This window comes from Taudactylus pleione, unplaced genomic scaffold (assembly GCF_031769625.1).
Source record: "Taudactylus pleione unplaced genomic scaffold, aTauple2 ptg000070l, whole genome shotgun sequence".
NCBI classification, from domain to species: Eukaryota; Metazoa; Chordata; class Amphibia; order Anura; family Myobatrachidae; genus Taudactylus; species Taudactylus pleione.
This window is the reverse complement of record NW_028284472.1, coordinates 10699566-10722269: the sequence shown is the minus strand read 5'-3', so window position 1 is coordinate 10722269 and position 22704 is coordinate 10699566. Positions and strand designations below refer to the sequence as shown.

General features: G+C 45.9%; 1 protein-coding gene across 1 annotated transcript in view; it reads right to left on the bottom strand.

Moving 5' to 3' along the window:
- LOC148533769 (cytochrome P450 2C5-like) overlaps window positions 1-22704 on the bottom strand; it is an 89683-nt gene that overhangs the window by 26162 nt on the left and 40817 nt on the right. Inside the window, exon 6 of the mRNA XM_088467250.1 lies at window positions 2113-2289. Coding sequence (XP_088323376.1) covers window positions 2113-2289 — 177 coding nt within the window. The remainder of the gene's footprint in view (window positions 1-2112; window positions 2290-22704) is intronic.

The window sequence follows — 22704 nt, the reverse complement described above, 5'->3', positions numbered from 1 at the left end:
ATATAGGATCCAAAACCCGCGAGACTCGGAAGGCGGGATGATGACGTTTTGCCTCGATTTCAGATCCGAGTCAGGCGGGAAAAGTCGAGCCTGATTCGGATCGGACTCGGATCGGGGGGGCTCGGGGGGGTTCGGATTTCAGAAATCCGAACCCGCTCACCCCTAATATATACTATATATATATTTTATATACATACATACACATATGCATGTTTACATATATATAGAATATAGATATATACACATACACATACATACATATTAATATACTGTATGTATATATATATATATATATATATATATATATATTAGGGGTGAGCGGGTTCGGATTTCTGAAATCCGAACCCCCCCGATCCGAGGCAGATCCGAGTCAGGCTCGACTTTTCCCGCCTGACTCGGATTCTGAAATCGAGGCAAAACGTCATCATCCCGCCTTCCGAGTCTCGCGGGTTTTGGATCCTATATAAGGTACCCGCGTCAGCGCCATTTTCTCACTCGGCTGTGGACAGTGTCACTGCATATTATACTGTCCTCAAAGCAGCAGCGACAAGCGTGCGTCTGTCTGTTAAAGGGTGGTGTAACCCTCAAAGTGCGCTCCACAAACAATAAAAAAATGCTTCTTTTTTTTTCTGTCTTTGTGAAATGTGTGGGCTGTAGCCGCACCTGCATCCTTAAAGCACTACTATATACTATATGTACAGTATATGTTTATCACACAATATGTAATAAAGAACTGCTATATTCTATATGTACAGTATATGTTTATCACGCAATAAGTCATAAAAAACTACTATATACTATATGTACAGTATATGTTTATCACTCAATATGTCATAACGAACTGCTATATACTATATGTACAGTATATGTTTATCACGCAATATGTCATAAAGAACTGCTATATTCTATATGTACAGTATATGTTTATCATGCAATATGTCATAAAGAACTGCTATATTCTATATGTACAGTATATGTTTATCACGCAATATGTCATAAAGAACTGCTATATTCTATATGTACAGTATATTTTTATCACGCAATATGTCATAAAGAACTGCTATATACTATATGTACAGTATATGTTTATCACGCAATATGTCATAACGAACTGCTATATACTATATGTACAGTATATGTTTATCACGCAATATGTCATAAAGAACTGCTATATTCTATATGTACAGTATATGTTTATCACGCAATATGTCATAAAGAACTGCTATATTCTTTATGTACAGTATATGTTTATCACACAACATGTCAAAGAATTACTATATGGTATATGTATATTTAAAATATGTGATCATATATTTGACAAAAATTATCTGTGGACTCAAATCCTATAAAATCCTATCTTTACCTATACAATAACTTGTAGGGGTATATTTACTTACTTACTTAACTTGTAGGGGTATAACTTACCATATTTCCCCCCCTAACCCTCCCTTAGGGGTGCCTAACCCTAACCTCCCTCCCAAGTGCCTAACCCTAACCTCCCCCCAAGTGCCTAACCCTAACCTCCCCCCAAGTGCCTAACCCTAACCTCCCCCCCAAGTGCCCAACCCTAACCCTCCTCTAAGTGCCTAACCCTAACCTCCACCCAAGTGCCAAACCCTAACCTCCCCCCCAAGTGCCTAACCCTAACCCCCCCTAAGTGCCTAAACCTAACCCCCCCTTCCCCGCAGCCTAACCCTAAGTCTCCCAGGGGGTGCCTAACCCTAACCTCCCCCCAGGGGTGCCTAACCCTAACCTTACCCCGGGGGTGCCTAACCCTAACCCCCCCTTCCCCTAGCCTAAACCTAACCCTCCCGAGGGGTGCCTAACCCTAAGTCCCCCCAGGAGCCCTAAAACCTAACCCTCCCCCCCGCGGCTGTCCGCACCTGGCGCCCGGCTTACCTTCGTTCGGTATGCCGGGTGTCAGGCTCCCGGCGTAGGTCTAATAACAGGCGTCGGGTTTTCGATGCCTGTCATTAGTACCTTGCCCGGGATTTGACAGCCGGGAAGCCGGCGGTCGGTACTCCAACTGTCCTGCATCCACCCTTTGTGTTTGTTACTGGTTCAGAAATCAATAAGTCTGATTCAAAAAGTAAGAGGCGAGTGCCGCATTACCTCCTGTTGTTTCACCAAGAACTTGTCGATAAGATTCCTCTGGTCATTAACATCCAGTTGTTTCTTCTGGGTGGTGAAGGTCTCTCTGATGAAACTGTGCATTTCATTTAAATTGTCAGAAATGGTTTTGATAAATCCAGGGAACCAGCGCATAACAGACGGAAAGGCGTTGTACAACTACACAGAGAGAGAGAGAGAAAGAGAGAGAGAGGGAGGGAGACAAAGAGAAAATAATTACAAAAACATGATAGATAGATATGAGACAAATTAATAACAAACACATTATACGTTTAGATGTCTTTATTGAACACACCATGTAGAGAGGAAAAAGTATGTGAACCTTTTGATTTAAATACGTTGACCCTCCTCTCAATAACCAAATGTTTCCTGTAGATCCTGTGGATCAGACCTGCACGACAGTCTGGAGGAAGTTTGGGCCATTCCTCCTTAGAAAACTGTTTCAGGTCAGCAATGTTCTTGGGATGTCTGGTGTGAATGGCTTTAAGGTAAGTGTTTTTTTTTTTGTACAAGCGGCACTACAGGGGCATTATATGGGGGCACTACTACAGGGGCATAACTATGGGGGCACTACTACAGGGGCATTATATGGGGGCACTACTACAGGGGCATAACTATGGGGGCGCTACTGCAGGGGCATTATATGGGGCACTACTACAGGGGCATAACTATGGGGGCACTACTACAGGGGCATTATATGGGGCACTACTACAGGGGCATAACTATGGGGGCACTACTACAGGGGCATTATATGGGGGCACTACTACAGGGGCATAACTATGGGGGCACTACTATAGGGGAATTACATGGGGGCACTACTACAGGGGCATAACTATGGGGGCACTAATACAGGGGCATTATATGGGGGCACAAGTAGAGGGGCATAACTATGGGGGCGCTACTACAGGGGCATAACTATGGGGGGCACTACTATAGGGGCAAAACTATGGGTGCACTATTACAGGGGCATTATATGGGGGCACTAATACAGGGGCATAACTATGGGGGCACTACTACAGGGGCATTATATGGGGGCACTACTACAGGGGCATAACTATGGGGGCACTACTACAGGAGTATTATATAGGGGCACTACTACAGGGGCATTATATGGAGGCACTACTACAGGGGCATAACTATGGGGGCACTTCTACATGGGCATTATATGGGGGCACTACTATATGATTTCCTTCCTTTCAAATCAAGGGGGCAACGTCGGCGTATCTAAATATATTTTGGGTTAAAAGGTAAAAAAGTTCCCTGACCCCTGTTCTAGGGAGAGCGAAAACACTGCTTTCTCTTTATAGACATTTTGTCTTCCTGTTCAAGGATTTAAGAAATAATTTTGGAACTCTTTCCAGCTTTATGCAGGCAAAGCTGCTTCCCATCAGGCAAAGCTTCTCATCAGTTAGTGCTTCCAGTCACTAATTCCGATCAGGCAATGCTTCCCATTAGTCACTGATTCCGATCAGGCAATGCTTACCATCAGTCGCTGATTCCTATCAGGCAATGATTCCTTTTAGGCAATGCTTACCATCAGTCTCTGATTCCCATCAGGCAATGCTTCCATCGGGCAATGATTTCCATCAGGCAATGCTTCCCGTCAGGCAATGATTCCTTTTAGGCAATGCTTCCCATCAGTTGCTGATACCCATCAGGCAATGCTTCCATCAGGCAATGCTTCCCATCAGGCAATGATTTCCAGCATGCAATGATTTCCATCAGGCGATGCTTCCCATCAGGCAATGCTTCCCAACAGGCAATGCTTCCCATCAGGCAATGATTTCCATCAGGCAATGCTTCCCATCAGGCAATGCTTCCCATAAGTCTGTGCTTCCAGACGCTGATTCCCATCAGGCAATAGAACTCTTTCCAGCTTTAAGAAGGCAAAGCTGCTTCCCATCAGGCAATGCTTCCCATCAGGCAAAGCTTCTCATCAGTCAGTGCTTCCTGTCGCTGATTCCCATCAGGCAATGTTTACATCAGGCAATGCTTCCCGTCAGTCGCTAATTCCCATCAGGCAATGCTTCCGATTAGTTGCTGATTCCAATCAGCAATGCTTCCAATCAGTCATTGATTCCCATCAGGCAATGCTTCTCATCAGTCGCTGATTCCCATCAGTCGCTAATTCCCATCAGGCAATGCTTACCCTCAGTCGCTGATTCCCATCATGCGATGCTTCCCATCAGTCGCTGATTCCCAGCAGGCAATGCTTTCCATCAGTCGCTGATTCTCATCAGGCAATGATTTCCATCAGGCAATGCTTCCCATCAGGCAATGCTTCCATCAGGCAATGCTGCCCATCAGGCAATGATTGCAATCAGGCAATGCTTCCCATCAGGCAATGCTTCCCATCAGGCAATGCTTCCCATCAGGCAATGATTTCCATCAGGCAATGCATCCATCAGGCAATGCTGCCCATAAGGCAATGATTTCAATCAGGCAATGCTTCCCATCAAGAAATGCTTCCCATCAGGCAATGCTTCCCATCAGGCAATGATTTCCATCAGGCAATGCTTCCCATCAGGCAATGATTTCCATCAGGCAATGCTTCCCATCAGGCAATGATTTCCATAAGGCAATGCTTCCCATGAGGCAATGATTTCCATCATGCAATGCTTCCCATCAGGCAATGGTTCCCATCAGGCAATGATTTCCATCAGGCGATGCTTCCATCAGGCGATGCTTCCCATTAGGTAATGATTTCCATCAGGAGATGCTTCCATCAGGCAATGCTTCCCATCAGGCAATGCTTCCCATCAGGCAATGAATTCCATCAGGCAATGCTTCCCATCAGGCAATGCTTCCCATCAGGCGATGCTTCCATCAGGCAATGATTTCCATCAGGCGATGTTTCCATCAGGCGATGCTTCCCATCAGGCAATGCTTCCCATCAGGCGATACTTCCATCAGGCGATGCTTCCCATCAGGCAATGCTTCCAATCAGGCAATGATTTCCATACGGCAATGCTTCCCATCAGGAAATGATTTCCATCAGTCGATGCTTCCCATCAGGCAATGATTTCCATCAGGCGATGCTTCCCATCAGGCAATGATTTCCATCAGGCAATACTTCCATCAGGCAATGCTTCCATCAGGCGTATACTTCCCATCAGGCAATGCTTCCCATCAATCAGTGCTTCCAGTCGCTGATTCCCATCAGGCAATAGAACTCCTTCCAGCTTTATGCAGACAAAGCTGCTTCCCATCAGGCAATGCTTCCCATCAGGCAAAGCTTCTCATCAGTCAGTGCTTCAATTCGCTGATTCCCATCAGGCAATGTTTCCATCAGGCAATGCTTCCCATCAGGCAATGCTTCTGATTAGTTGCTGATTCCAATCAGGCAATGCTTCCTATCAGTCATTGATTCCCATCAGGCAATGCTTCTCATCAGTCGCTGATTCCCATCTGTCGATAATTCCCATCAGGCAATGCTTACCCTCAGTCGCTGATACCCATCAGGCGATGCTTCCCATCAGTCGCTGATTCCCATCGGGTAATGCTTTCCATCAGTTGCTGATTCTCATCAGGCAATGATTTCCATCAGGCAATGCTTCCCGTCAGGCAATGATTTCCATCAGGCAATGCTTCCATCGGGCAATGCTGCCCATCAGGCAATGAATTCAATCAGGCAATGCTTCCCATCAGGTAATGCTTCGCAACAGGCAATGCTTCCCATCAGGCAATGATTTCCATCAAGCAATGCTTCCATCAGGCAAAGCTGCCCATCAGGCAATGATTTCAATCAGGCAATGCTTCCCCTCAGGTAATGCTTCCCATCAGGCAATGATTTCCATCATGCAATGATTTCCATCAAGCGATGCTTCCCATCAGGCAATGCTTCCCATCAGGCAATGATTTCCATCAAGCAATGCTTCCATCAGGCAAAGCTGCCCATCAGGCAATGATTTCAATCAGGCAATGCTTCCCATCAGGTAATGCTTCCCATCAGGCAATGATTTCCATCATGCAATGATTTCCATCAAGCGATGCTTCCCATCAGGCAATGCTTCCCATCAGGCAATGATTTCCATCAGGCAATGATTTCCATCAAGCGATGCTTCCCATCAGGCAATGCTTCCCATCAGGCAATGATTTCCATCAAGCAATGCTTCCATCAGGCAAAGCTGCCCATCAGGCAATGCTTCCATCAGGCAATGCTTCCCATCAGGTAATGCTTCCCATCAGGCAATGATTTCCATCATGCAATGATTTCCATCAAGCGATGCTTCCCATCAGGCAATGCTTCCCATCAGGCAATGATTTCCATCAGGCAATGATTCCATCAGGCGATGTTTCCCATCAGGAAAAAAGAAAGAGAACAAGAATGTCCTCTTTGTTGGCGCACTAATGAATCCTTTATAAAATATAACTTTTATTTAAATGTTTTAAAAAGCAAAACTAAAGTGAAATTAAATATGGTATCAATAATTCCATACCAAACTAAAATATATAGTGAATTGTATGTGTCTCTGTAAGCATTTCAAGTCATAGATCATATATATCCACCTAAAAATACACCATCTATTAATAAAGTATATCTGTATTGCCGCTGGGAGAGCAAAGAATGTTTTTATTCACATAAAGCAAATGCTATGTTGCATAAGCAAAATTAATTAATTATTCGCTGGAGCAATATATGTGATTACTAATTAATGAAATGTTGTGATTAAGTGTTCATTAAGCCCAAAATTGGGTCAGAGTATATCACATATAGAAGACCTCTCTTATAGGTTTCCCATCAGGCAATGCTTCCCATCAGGAAATGATTTCCATCAGGCGATGCTTCCCATCAGGCAATTATTTCCATCAGGCGATGCTTCCATCAGGCAATGCTTCCATCATGCGATGCTTCCCATCAGGCAATGCTTCCCATCAGGCAATGCTTCCCATCAGTCAGTGCTTCCAGTCGCTGATTCCCATCAGGCAATAGAACTCTTTCCAGCTTTATGCAGGCAAAGCTGCTTCCCATCAGGCAATGCTTCCTTTCAGGCAAAGCTTCTCATCAGTCAGTGCTACAAGTCGCTGATTCCCATCAGGCAATGTTTCCATCAGGCAATGCTTCCCATCAGTCGCTAATTCCCATCAGGCAATGCTTCCGATTAGTTGCTGATTCCCATCAGGCAATGCTTCCTATCAGTCATTGATTCCCATCAGGCAATGCTTCTCATCAGTCGCTGATTCCAATCAGGCAATGCTTACCCTCAGTCGCTGATTCCCATCAGGTGATGCTTCCCATCAGTCGCTGATTCCCATCAGGCAATGCTTTCCATCAGTTGCTGATTCTCATCAGGCAATGATTTCCATCAGGCAATGCTTCCCATCAGGCAATGATTTCCATCAGGCAATGCTTCCATCAGGCAATGCTGCCCATCAGGCAATGATTTCAATCAAGCAATGCTTCCCATCAGGTAATGCTTCCCATCAGGCAATGATTTCCATCAGGCAATGCTTCCCATCAGGCAATGATTTCCATCAAGCAATGATTTCCATCAGGCAATGCTTCCCATCAGGCAATGCTTCCCATCAGGCAATGATTTCCATCAGGCGATGCTTCCATCAGGCGATGCTTCCCATTAGGCAATGATTTCCATCAGGCAATGCTTCCATCAGGCAATGCTTCCATCAGGCGATGCTTTCCATCAGGCAATGCTTCCCATCAGGTATTACTTCCCATCAGTCAGTGCTTCCAGTTGCTGATTCCCATCAGGCAATAGAACTCTTTCCAGCTTTATGCAGGCAAAGCTGCTTCCCATCAGGCAATGCTTCCCATCAGGCAATGATTTCAATCAGGCAATGCTTCCCATCAGGTAATGCGTCCCATCAGGCAATGATTTCAATCAGGCAATGCTTCCCATCAGGCAATGCTGCCCATCAGGCGATGCTTCCCATCAGGCAATGCTTCCCAACAGGCAATGTTTCCCATCAGGCAATGATTTCCATTAGGCGATGCTTCCATCACGCAATGCTTCCATCAGGCAATGCTTCCCATCAGGCAATGCTTCCCATCAGTCAGTGCTTCCAGTCGCTGATTCCCATCAGGCAATGTTTACATCAGGCAATGCTTCCCGTCAGTCGCTAATTCCCATCAGGCAATGCTTCCGATTAGTTTCTGATTCCCATCAGGCAATGCTTCCCATTAGTCACTGATTCCGATCAGGCAATGCTTACCATCAGTCGCTGATTCCTATCAGGCAATGATTCCTTTTAGGCAATGCTTACCATCAGTCTCTGATTCCCATCAGGCAATGCTTCCATCGGGCAATGATTTCCATCAGGCAATGCTTCCCGTCAGGCAATGATTCCTTTTAGGCAATGCTTCCCATCAGTTGCTGATACCCATCAGGCAATGCTTCCATCAGGCAATGCTTCCCATCAGGCAATGATTTCCAGCATGCAATGATTTCCATCAGGCGATGCTTCCCATCAGGCAATGCTTCCCAACAGGCAATGCTTCCCATCAGGCAATGATTTCCATCAGGCAATGCTTCCCATCAGGCAATGCTTCCCATAAGTCTGTGCTTCCAGACGCTGATTCCCATCAGGCAATAGAACTCTTTCCAGCTTTAAGAAGGCAAAGCTGCTTCCCATCAGGCAATGCTTCCCATCAGGCAAAGCTTCTCATCAGTCAGTGCTTCCTGTCGCTGATTCCCATCAGGCAATGTTTACATCAGGCAATGCTTCCCGTCAGTCGCTAATTCCCATCAGGCAATGCTTCCGATTAGTTGCTGATTCCAATCAGCAATGCTTCCAATCAGTCATTGATTCCCATCAGGCAATGCTTCTCATCAGTCGCTGATTCCCATCAGTCGCTAATTCCCATCAGGCAATGCTTACCCTCAGTCGCTGATTCCCATCATGCGATGCTTCCCATCAGTCGCTGATTCCCAGCAGGCAATGCTTTCCATCAGTCGCTGATTCTCATCAGGCAATGATTTCCATCAGGCAATGCTTCCCATCAGGCAATGATTTCCATCAGGCAATGCTTCCATCAGGCAATGCTGCCCATCAGGCAATGATTGCAATCAGGCAATGCTTCCCATCAGGCAATGCTTCCCATCAGGCAATGATTTCCATCAGGCAATGCATCCATCAGGCAATGCTGCCCATAAGGCAATGATTTCAATCAGGCAATGCTTCCCATCAAGAAATGCTTCCCATCAGGCAATGCTTCCCATCAGGCAATGATTTCCATCAGGCAATGCTTCCCATCAGGCAATGATTTCCATCAGGCAATGCTTCCCATCAGGCAATGATTTCCATAAGGCAATGCTTCCCATGAGGCAATGATTTCCATCATGCAATGCTTCCCATCAGGCAATGGTTCCCATCAGGCAATGATTTCCATCAGGCGATGCTTCCATCAGGCGATGCTTCCCATTAGGTAATGATTTCCATCAGGAGATGCTTCCATCAGGCAATGCTTCCCATCAGGCAATGCTTCCCATCAGGCAATGAATTCCATCAGGCAATGCTTCCCATCAGGCAATGCTTCCCATCAGGCGATGCTTCCATCAGGCAATGATTTCCATCAGGCGATGCTTCCATCAGGCGATGCTTCCCATCAGGCAATGCTTCCCATCAGGCGATACTTCCATCAGGCGATGCTTCCCCCTCAGGCAATGCTTCCTATCAGGCAATGATTTCCATACGGCAATGCTTCCCATCAGGAAATGATTTCCATCAGTCGATGCTTCCCATCAGGCAATGATTTCCATCAGGCGATGCTTCCCATCAGGCAATGATTTCCATCAGGCAATGCTTCCATCAGGCAATGCTTCCATCAGGCGTATACTTCCCATCAGGCAATGCTTCCCATCAATCAGTGCTTCCAGTCGCTGATTCCCATCAGGCAATAGAACTCCTTCCAGCTTTATGCAGACAAAGCTGCTTCCCATCAGGCAATGCTTCCCATCAGGCAAAGCTTTTCATCAGTCAGTGCTTCAATTCGCTGATTCCCATCAGGCAATGTTTCCATCAGGCAATGCTTCCCATCAGGCAATGCTTCTGATTAGTTGCTGATTCCCATCAGGCAATGCTTCCTATCAGTCATTGATTCCCATCAGGCAATGCTTCTCATCAGTCGCTGATTCCCATCTGTCGATAATTCCCATCAGGCAATGCTTACCCTCAGTCGCTGATACCCATCAGGCGATGCTTCCCATCAGTCGCTGATTCCCATCGGGTAATGCTTTCCATCAGTTGCTGATTCTCATCAGGCAATGATTTCCATCAGGCAATGCTTCCCATCAGGCAATGATTTCCATCAGGCAATGCTTCCATCGGGCAATGCTGCCCATCAGGCAATGAATTCAATCAGGCAATGCTTCCCATCAGGTAATGCTTCGCAACAGGCAATGCTTCCCATCAGGCAATGATTTCCATCAAGCAATGCTTCCATCAGGCAAAGCTGCCCATCAGGCAATGATTTCAATCAGGCAATGCTTCCCCTCAGGTAATGCTTCCCATCAGGCAATGATTTCCATCATGCAATGATTTCCATCAAGCGATGCTTCCCATCAGGCAATGCTTCCCATCAGGCAAAGATTTCCATCAAGCAATGCTTCCATCAGGCAAAGCTGCCCATCAGGCAATGATTTCAATCAGGCAATGCTTCCCATCAGGTAATGCTTCCCATCAGGCAATGATTTCCATCATGCAATGATTTCCATCAAGCGATGCTTCCCATCAGGCAATGCTTCCCATCAGGCAATGATTTCCATCAGGCAATGATTTCCATCAAGCGATGCTTCCCATCAGGCAATGCTTCCCATCAGGCAATGATTTCCATCAAGCAATGCTTCCATCAGGCAAAGCTGCCCATCAGGCAATGCTTCCATCAGGCAATGCTTCCCATCAGGTAATGCTTCCCATCAGGCAATGATTTCCATCATGCAATGATATCCATCAAGCGATGCTTCCCATCAGGCAATGCTTCCCATCAGGCAATGATTTCCATCAGGCAATGATTCCATCAGGCGATGTTTCCCATCAGGAAAAAAGAAAGAGAACAAGAATGTCCTCTTTGTTGGCGCACTAATGAATCCTTTATAAAATATAACTTTTATTTAAATGTTTTAAAAAGCAAAACTAAAGTGAAATTAAATATGGTATCAATAATTCCATACCAAACTAAAATATATAGTGAATTGTATGTGTCTCTGTAAGCATTTCAAGTCATAGATCATATATATCCACCTAAAAATACACCATCTATTAATAAAGTATATCTGTATTGCCGCTGGGAGAGCAAAGAATGTTTTTATTCACATAAAGCAAATGCTATGTTGCATAAGCAAAATTAATTAATTATTCGCTGGAGCAATATATGTGATTACTAATTAATGAAATGTTGTGATTAAGTGTTCATTAAGCCCAAAATTGGGTCAGAGTATATCACATATAGAAGACCTCTCTTATAGGTTTCCCATCAGGCAATGCTTCCCATCAGGAAATGATTTCCATCAGGCGATGCTTCCCATCAGGCAATGATTTCCATCAGGCGATGCTTCCATCAGGCAATGCTTCCATCATGCGATGCTTCCCATCAGGCAATGCTTCCCATCAGGCAATGCTTCCCATCAGTCAGTGCTTCCAGTCGCTGATTCCCATCAGGCAATAGAACTCTTTCCAGCTTTATGCAGGCAAAGCTGCTTCCCATCAGGCAATGCTTCCTTTCAGGCAAAGCTTCTCATCAGTCAGTGCTACAAGTCGCTGATTCCCATCAGGCAATGTTTCCATCAGGCAATGCTTCCCATCAGTCGCTAATTCCCATCAGGCAATGCTTCCGATTAGTTGCTGATTCCCATCAGGCAATGCTTCCTATCAGTCATTGATTCCCATCAGGCAATGCTTCTCATCAGTCGCTGATTCCAATCAGGCAATGCTTACCCTCAGTCGCTGATTCCCATCAGGTGATGCTTCCCATCAGTCGCTGATTCCCATCAGGCAATGCTTTCCATCAGTTGCTGATTCTCATCAGGCAATGATTTCCATCAGGCAATGCTTCCCATCAGGCAATGATTTCCATCAGGCAATGCTTCCATCAGGCAATGCTGCCCATCAGGCAATGATTTCAATCAAGCAATGCTTCCCATCAGGTAATGCTTCCCATCAGGCAATGATTTCCATCAGGCAATGCTTCCCATCAGGCAATGATTTCCATCAAGCAATGATTTCCATCAGGCAATGCTTCCCATCAGGCAATGCTTCCCATCAGGCAATGATTTCCATCAGGCGATGCTTCCATCAGGCGATGCTTCCCATTAGGCAATGATTTCCATCAGGCAATGCTTCCATCAGGCAATGCTTCCATCAGGCGATGCTTTCCATCAGGCAATGCTTCCCATCAGGTATTACTTCCCATCAGTCAGTGCTTCCAGTTGCTGATTCCCATCAGGCAATAGAACTCTTTCCAGCTTTATGCAGGCAAAGCTGCTTCCCATCAGGCAATGCTTCCCATCAGGCAATGATTTCAATCAGGCAATGCTTCCCATCAGGTAATGCGTCCCATCAGGCAATGATTTCAATCAGGCAATGCTTCCCATCAGGCAATGCTGCCCATCAGGCGATGCTTCCCATCAGGCAATGCTTCCCAACAGGCAATGTTTCCCATCAGGCAATGATTTCCATTAGGCGATGCTTCCATCACGCAATGCTTCCATCAGGCAATGCTTCCCATCAGGCAATGCTTCCCATCAGTCAGTGCTTCCAGTCGCTGATTCCCATCAGGCAATGTTTACATCAGGCAATGCTTCCCGTCAGTCGCTAATTCCCATCAGGCAATGCTTCCGATTAGTTGCTGATTCCCATCAGGCAATGCTTCCTATCAGTCATTGATTCCCATCAGGCAATGCTTCTCATCAGTCGCTGATTCCCATCAGTCACTAATTCCCATCAGGCAATGCTTACCCTCAGTCGCTGATTCCCATCATGCGATGCTTCCCATCAGTCGCTGATTCCCATCAGGCAATGCTTTCCATCAGTCGCTGATTCTCATCAGGCAATGATTTCCATCAGGCAATGCTTCCCATCAGGCAATGATTTCAATCAGGCAATGCTTCCATCAGGCAATGCTGCCCATCAGGCAATGATTTCAATCAAGCAATGCTTCCCATCAGGTAATGCTTCCCATCAGGCAATGATTTCCATCAGGCAATGCTTCCCATCAGGCAATGATATCCATCAAGCAATGATTTCCATCAGGCAATGCTTCCCATCAGGCAATGCTTCCCATCAGGCAATGATTTCCATCAGGCGATGCTTCCATCAGGCGATGCTTCCCATTAGGCAATGATTTCCATCAGGCAATGCTTCCATCAGGCAATGCTTCCATCAGGCGATGCTTCCCATCAGGCAATGCTTCCCATCAGGTAATACTTCCCATCAGTCAGTGCTTCCAGTTGCTGATTCCCATCAGGCAATAGAACTCTTTCCAGCTTTATGCAGGCAAAGCTGCTTCGCATCAGGCAATGCTTCCCATCAGGCAATGATTTCCATAAGGCAATGCTTCCCATCAGGCAATGATTTCCATCAGGCAATGATTTCCATCAGGTAATGCTTCCTATCAGGCAATGATTTGCATCAGGCAATGCTTCCCATCAGGCAATAATTTCCATCAGGCAATGCTTCCCATCAGGCGATGCTTCCCCTTAGGCAATGATTTCCATCAGGCAATGCTTCCATCAGGCAATGCTTCCCATCAGGCAATGATTTCCATCAGGCGATGCTTCCATCAGGCGATGCTTCCCATTAGGCAAAGATTTCCATCAGGCAATGCTTCCATCAGGCAATGCTTCCCATCAGGCAATGATTTCCATCAGGCGATGCTTCCATCAGGCAATGATTCCCATCAGGCAATGATTTCCATCAGGCGATGCTTCCATCAGTCGATGCTTCCCATCAGGCAATGATTTCCATCAGGCAATGCTTCCCATCAGGCAATGATTTCCATCAGGCAATGCTTCCCATCAGGCAATGCTTCCCATCAGGCAATGGTTCCCATCAGGCAATGATTTCCATCAGGCGATGCTTCCATCAGGCGATGCTTCCCATTAGGCAATGATTTCCATCAGGCGATGCTTCCCATCAGGCAATGATTTCCATCAGGCGATGCTTCCCATCAGGCAATGATTTCCATCAGGCAATGTTTCCATCAGGCAATGATTTCCATCGGGCGATGCTTCCATCAGTCGATGCTTCCCATCAGGCAATGATTTCCATCAGGCAATGCTTCCCATCAGGCAATGATTTCCATCAGGCAATGCTTCCCATCAGGCAATGCTTCCCATCAGGCAATGGTTCCCATCAGGCAATGATTTCCATCAGGCGATGCTTCCATCAGGCGATGCTTCCCATTTGGCAATGATTGCCATCAGGCGATGCTTCCCATCAGGCAATGATTTCCATCAGGCTATGCTTCCCATCAGGCAATGATTTCCATCAGGCAATGTTTCCATCAGGCAATGCTTCCATCAGGTGATGCTTCCCATCAGGCAATGATTTCCATCAGGCGATGCTTCCATCAGGCAATGCTTCCATCAGGCGATGCTTCCCATCAGGCAATGCTTCCCATCAGGCAATACTTCCCATCAGTCAGTGCTTCCAGTCGCTGATTCCCATCAGGCAATAGAACTCTTTCCAGCTTTATGCAGGCAAAGCTGCTTCCCATCAGGCAATGCTTCCCATCAGGCAAAGCTTCTCATCAGTCAGTGCTTCAAGTCGCTAATTCCCATCAGGCAATGCTTCCGATTAGTTGCTGATTCCCATCAGGCAATGCTTCCTATCAGTCATTGATTCCCATCAGGCGCTAATTCCCATCAGGCAATGCTTACCCTCAGTCGCTGATTCCCATCAGGCAATGCTTTCCATCAGTTGCTGATTCTCATCAGGCAATGATTTCCATCAGGCAATGCTTCCCATCAGGCAATGATTTCCATCAGGCAATGCTTCCATCAGGCAATGCTGCCCATCAGGCAATAATTTCCACCAGGCAATGCTTCCCATCAGGCAATGATTTCCATCAAGCAATGCTTCCATCAGGCACTGCTGCCCATCAGGCAATGATTTCAATCAGGCAATGCTTCCCATCAGGTAATGCTTCCCATCAGGCAATGCTTCCCATCAGGCAATGATTTCAATCAGGCAATTCTTCCCTTCAGGTAATGCTTCCCATCAGGCAATGCTTCCCATCAGGCAATGATTTTCATCAGGCAATGCTTCCCATCAGACAATGATTTCCATCAGGCAATGATTTCCATCAGGCAATGCTTCCCATCAGGCAATGATTTCCATCAGGCAATGCTTCCCATCAGGCAATGCTTCCCATCAGGCAATGATTTCCATCAGGCGATGCTTCCATCAGGTGATGCTTCCCATTAGGCAATGATTTCCATCAGGCGATGCTTCCCATCAGGCAATGCTTCCCATCAGGCAATGATTTCCATCAGGCAATGCTTCCCATCAGGCAATGATTTCCATCAGGCGTTGCTTCCATCAGGCGATGCTTCCCATCAGGCAATGATTTCAATCAGGCAATGATTTCAATCAGGCAATGATTTCCTTCAGGCAATGATTTCCATCAGGCAAAGCTTCCTAGAAATTATAAACTCAAGATTTTTTAGCAGTTTTTATAGGGCTGGGCAACGCTAATCACTCCTCCATTCTTGAATCATTGCTTTAACTCGAGTGTGTAGATTTACTAAAGCTTCTAAAACAAACAATTGGTGATGTTTCCCATAGCAACCAATCAGATCCTGTCTACCATTTTCTAGGATGCATTAGAGAAATGATAGCTAAAATCTGATTTAGTAAATCTACCCCCAGGTTAAATAGCTCCTGAGATTTTTCCTAAGCCTAAGGGGTTCACAAACTTTTTTCACTCTTTAATTTGAATGTTACAAAGATGTATTTAACATGGACAAGAAAAGCACTGTCATGTGTCTACAGTTTGTGTAAGAAAACTGTTTTTGTCCATTCTTGTGTCACATTTTATGACCAAGAAATCCAGATAATTCCAAAAGGTTCACATACTTTTCCGTGCCACTTTATATACACTAACATACAGAGTCTCAAGAAGAAATTGTGATTTTAATCAATTTTAATTTAAAAAATATGTTTTAATCTTGGCTAGCCACACTTCATGCTATCGACGGTATCAAAAGCGGTAACAAAGGTCTTAAACAAAGAAAAGGAAGGTACAGTAGGCTATGCAAAAAAGAAAGAAATAACAGCGCTGTGGGACACCTGTGAATAAATTAATTATTACTAAACCAGCTATGTCAAAAAATATTTTAATTATAAATAATAATAAAGCAGAAATAGGTTTGTGCCACAAGATGGCGCTGGATATAAAAATAAAATATAACATAAGAAGAAAGCAAATACTTATTCCTTTTTCAAGAGAAACTTAATACAGTCCCCTGTTTTGTAGATTTTCAAGAAGTCATGGTAAACTCCATAAGGTACATAAGAAAAAAACACATAATACCAAAAATCTCTTAAAACAATAATAAATCTGAGTTTAGTCCATAAAATATCTGTGTAGAATGAAGATCTGGATATATTCAGTAAGTGCGTACCAAAACTCACATGACAAGATGCGAGTATATGCTCATCTGGGTATCTTTAGCTATCCAATAGATTCACTTCATAGATGTAAAATTAATAGAAAAAGACACACCTTGAAAAAGATCCACATAGAGGGATCGAAACGCGTTTGTACGGGGCTTGCTGTGATACTGTTGGATGATTGAGGATTGACACTGAAGGTGACAGTAGATTCCGGACTCTACTGCCAAACTACATCAGGTTGTCATCTTTTAATGTTATGTTGTGTTTTGTTGGTTTCTTGTAAATAAACGATACCTTTTGGCTACATACACTATTCCTCTCTTTTATTATGAGGATGAACATTTTTGTGATAAAGAGCTGATGGGAGATCTGATTATATATAAAGAAACCTTGATGAGCACCTACAGCATACGCTGGATGTAAGTTAGGTACGAAGTACCTTTTTTCTATTCATTTATATCCAGATCTTCATTCTGCACAGATATTTTATGGACTGAACTCAGATTAATTATTGTTTTAAGAGATTTTTGGTATTATGTGTTTTTTCTTATGTACCGTATGGAGTTTACCATGACTTCTTGAAAATCTACAAAACAGGGGACTGTATTAAGGCCCTCATTCAGAGCCGTACGCTCTGAGCAGAGCGCACGCTCTTAATGAGGGCCGGGCTCCATTTTCATGGAGCGTCCTCCTGGACGCTCGTATAGCTGTGGGTCACCACCCACAGGCTATACGAGCGTGCATTGTGATGGCCGCGATGGTCGAGACCATCGCGACCATCGAATTTGCGAGCCGAAGCCTGCGGTTGAGGTTTTCAACCGCAAGCTCCGGAGTGATTTTGGCTCTATCAGAGCCAAAATCACTCCCACTGACATCACTAGTGATGTCAGTGGGCCGGCTTCTGACGGGAGGCGTTCCCGTGGGAACGCCCCCGTCAGGGAGGCACGCCCCCGGCACGCCCACCAAAGGGGGCGTGCTGTCAATCAACATTGACAGCACGCCCCCTTTGATCGGACACAACAAGCAAAGGACTTTCCTTCGCTCGTCGCGTCTGGCGCATGCGCACGACGGAGCTCCCTCCGTCGTGCGCATGCTCAGTCCATAACATCGACCCACTTGCGAGCGGACAGCCGCTCGCGAGTGGGTCTGAATCAGGCCCTAAGTATTTACTTTCTTCTTATTTTATATTTTATTTGTATATCCACCGCCATCTTGTGGCACAAACCTATTTCTGCTATATTACTTGTAAAGAGTTTAGTGAGACTCTCTTTTCTTTGTGCATACAGGGGCTGTAGGTTTTTGCGCAACCACATACAGCCTTTTCTTTCTACATTGATAATTATAAATAGGGGTGTGCACCGGCCACTTTTCGTGTTTTGTGTTTTGGTTTTGGATCTGGATCTTTCTTCGTGTTTTGGATCTGGATTGGTTTTGCCAAAACCACCCTTCCGTGTTTTGGGTTCTGGGTTTTGTGTTTTGGATCTGTATTTTTTTGAAAAAAAGCATAAAAACAGCTAAAATCACAGAATTTGTAGGTTTTTCTGCTCCTATGCTATTATTAACCTCAATAACCTTAATTTCCACTCATTTCCAGTCTATTCTGAACACCTCACACCTCACAATAGTGTTTTTATGTCCAAAAGGTTGCACCGAGGTAGCTGGATGACTATGCTAAGCGACACGAGTGGGCGGCACAAACACGTGACCCATCTAGGAGTGACACTGCAGTGGCAGGCAGGATGGCAGTTAGAAAAACTAGGCCCCAAACTGTACATAATGCAAAGAAAAAAAGAGGTGCAAGATGGAATTGTCCTTGGGCCCTCCCACCCACCCTTATGTTGTATAAACAGGACATGCACACTTTAACAAATCAATCATTTCAGCGCCAGGGTCTGCCACACAACTGTGGCTGAAATGATTGGTTCGTTTGGGCCCCCACAAAACAAGCTGGCAATTAATGTGTCCCTGCACAAACTGGCTCTACGGAGGCAAGATGTCATCCTCATCCTCCTCATCCACCGATTCCTCACCCTCTTCAGTGTGTACATCCTCATCCTCACAAAGTATTAACTCGTCCCCACTTGAATCCACCACCACAGGTCCCTCTGTACCTTCTGGAGGCTGGTCTCCCTGGAAGAGCTGATAATTCATTTTGATGAACATCATCTTCTCCACATTCTGTGGAAGCAACCTCCTACGCCTTTCGCTGACAAGGTTCCCGGCTGCACTAAACACTCTTTCGGAGTACACACTGGAGGGGGGGCAACTCAGGTAAAATAGAGCCAGTTTGTACAGGGGCCTCCAAATTGCCTCTTTTTCCTGCCAGTACAGGTATGGACTGTCTGACATGCCTACTTGGATGCTGTCACCGATGTAATCCTCCACCATTCTGTCAATGGTGACAGTATCATATGCAGTGACAGTAGACATGTCAGAAATTGTTGCCAGGTCCTTCAGTCCGGACCAGATGTCCAAACTTGGTCCTGCCTGCCCTGCATCACCGCCAGCGGGTTGCTTAGGATACCTAAGTTTTTTCCTGGCAGCCCCAGTTGCGGGAGAAAATGAAGAAGGAGCCGTTGACGTGTCACGTTCCGCTTCAGCTGACAGTGTGTTCACCAGCAGGTCTTTGCACCTCTGCAGGCTTGTGTCGGCCGGAAAGAGAGACACCACATAGGCTTTAAACCTAGGATCGAGCACGGTGGCCAAAATGTAGTGGTCTGATTTCAACAGATTGACCACCCTGGAATCCTGGCAAAGCGAATGAAGGGCTTCATCCACAAGTCCCACATGCCGAGCGGAATCGCTCCGTCTTAGCTCCTCCTTCACTTTCTCCAGCTGCTTCTGCAAAAGCCTGATGAGGGGAATGACCTGACTCAAGCTGGCAGTGTCTGAACTGACTTCACGTGTGGCAAGTTCGAAGGGCTGAAGAACCTTGCACAACACGGAAATCATTCTCCACTGCGCTTGAGTCAGGTGCATACCCCCTCCTTTGCCTATGTCATAGGTGGATGTATAGGCTTGTATGGCCTTTTGCTGCTCCTCCATCCTCTGAAGCATATAGAGGGTTGAGTTCCACCGCGTCACAACCTCTTGCTTCAGGTGATGGCGGGGCAGGTTCAAGAGTGTTTGCTGGCGCTCCAGTCTTCGGCACGCAGTCGCTGAATGGCGAAAGTGGCCAGAAATTTTTCGGGCCACCCAAAGCGTCTCCTGCACGCCCCTGTCGCTTTTCAGAAAATTCTGCACCACCAAGTTTATTGTGTGAGCAAAACATGGGACGTGCTGGAATTTGCCCAGATGTAATGCCCGCACAATATTGGTGGCGTTGTCAGATATCACAAATCCCCAGGAGAGTCTAAGTGGGGTAAGCCACTGGGCGATGATTTCCCTCAGTTTCTCTAAGAGGTTGTCGGCGGTGTGCCTCTTACTGAAACCGGTGATACACAGCGTAGCCTGCCTTGTAACGAGCTGGCGTTTCTGAGATGCTGCTACTGGTGACGCTGCTGCTGTTGCTGCGTAAGGTGATACATCTACCCAGTGGGCTGTCACAGTCATATAGTCCTTAGTCTGCCCTGTTCCACTTGTCCACATGTCCGTGGTTAAGTGGACATTGTGTACAACGGCATTTTTCAGGACACTGAGGACACTTTTTCTGACGTTTCTGTACAGTCTCGGTATCGCCTGCCTAGTGAAGTGGAATCTAGACGGGATTTGGAACCGGGGACACACTACCTCCATCAATTGTCTAAATCCCACTGCACTAATGGCGGATACCGGACGCACGTCTAACACCAACATAGCAGTCAAGGCCTCAGTTATACGTTTTGCTTCAGGATGACTGCTGTCGTACTTCATCCTCCTCGCTAAGGACTGTTGGAGGGTCAATTGTTTAGTAAAAGTAGTGGTGTTCCTACTTCCTCTCTGGGATGATGAACGACTCCCAGCAGCAGCAGCAACAGCAGCAGCGGCAGCAGTAGGCGTAGCAATGCAGGATCCTCCGGAGGAATCCCGGATAGGAGAGTCAGTCATGCCAGTGATATGGCCTGCAGGACTACTTCCGATCCTGACTAAGGAGGAAATTGACGAGGAGGGAGTTGACGGTGTGGTTTGCAGGCGCTTGGATACAACAGGACAACGGGATTTAGGTGTCCCTGGACTGCTTACGGTCTGAGCCAAAGTTTCTGAACTTGACAGTAACTTTTTATGAACGCGCTGCAGGTGCCGTATAAGGGAGGATGTTCCTAGGTGGTTGACGTCCCTACCCCTACTTATTTCACCTTTACATATGGTACATATGGCAAGACAGTTGTTGTCCGGATTTGGATAGAAATATTGCCAGACCAAAGAGGTGGAATGTTTGGTCTTCTGCCCAGGCATGACCGTGATGGGCTTTTTCATCCCACGGACAACAACTGTCTCCCCCGGAGCCTGATTTAAACAAACCACATCACCATCAGAATCCTCCTCGCCAACTTCCTCCTCAGCGCCAGCTACACCAGTATCCTCATCCTGTTGTACTTCAACAGTGACATCTTCAATTTGCATATCAGCAAGTGGACTGTGGGTGCTCCTTTCAGCACTTGCAGGGGGCGTGCAAATGGTGGAAAGAGCCACCTCTTCCCGTCCAGTGCTGGGAAGGTCAGGCATCGCAACCACCACCACACTTGGACTCTCTTTGGGGATTTGTGATATCTTCTTAGAAAGCACAGTTCTTCGCTGTGCTTTTGCCAGCTTAACTCTTTTGATTTTTTTAGTGGGAGGAGTGCTTCCATCGTCATGTGAAGCTGAACCACTAGTCATGAACATACTAGGGATCGACCTTAGCCGTTCCTTGCCACTCCGTGTCGTAAATGGCATATTGGCAAGTTTACGTTTCTCTTCAGCTGATTTAAATGTCTTTTTCAAGGTCATTTTCCTGAACTTTGCCATTTGGGATTGTATGTGCCCTCTACTATGACATTGGGCATCGGCCTTGGCAGACGACGTTGATGGCATGTTATCGTCTATGTCATGACTAGTGGCAGCAGCTTCAGCACTAGGAGGAAGTGGTTCTTGATCTTTCTCTATTTTATTTTTATCGGAGAAAGTTTGGTCCTCCATTTATGTTATATCGATTTGATATATACGTGCGGCTAAACACAGAAAATAAATTTTTTTTTGGTTCGGACTGGAGTGTACTTTGTGGGTTACAGCACCCTTTAACGGTCAAGCCAGCCGGCCCTTTACTTATGACACAGGCGCACTCTTGGCACTACTTTGTTGATGCACGTGCGGCTACTGCGCACACAATTCACAAACACAGAAAATAATTTTTTTTTGGTTTGGACTGGAGTGTACTTTGGGGGTTACAGCACCCTTTAACGGTCAAGCCAGCCGGCCCTTTACTTATGACACAGGCGCACGCTTGGCACTACTTTGTTGATGCACGTGCGGCTACTGCGCACACAATTCACAAACACAGAAAATAATTTTTTTTTGGTTTGGACTGGAGTGTACTTTCGGGGGTTACAGCACCCTTAACGGTCAAGCCAGCCGGCCCTTTACTTATGACACAGGCGCACGCTTGGCACTACTTTGTTGATGCACGTGCGGCTACTGCGCACACAATTCACAAACACAGAAAATAATTTTTTTTTAGGTTTGGACTGGAGTGTACTTTCGGGGGTTACAGCACCCTTTAACGGTCAAGCCAGCCGGCCCTTTACTTATGACACAGGCGCACGCTTGGCACTACTTTGTTGATGCACGTGCGGCTACTGCGCACACAATTCACAAACACAGAAAATAATTTTTTTTTAGGTTTGGACTGGAGTGTACTTTCGGGGGTTACAGCACCCTTAACGGTCAAGCCAGCCGGCCCTTTACTTATGACACAGGCGCACGCTTGGCACTACTTTGTTGATGCACGTGCGGCTACTGCGCACACAATTCACAAACACAGAAAATAATTTTTTTTTTGGTTTGGACTGGAGTGTACTTTCGGGGGTTACAGCACCCTTAACGGTC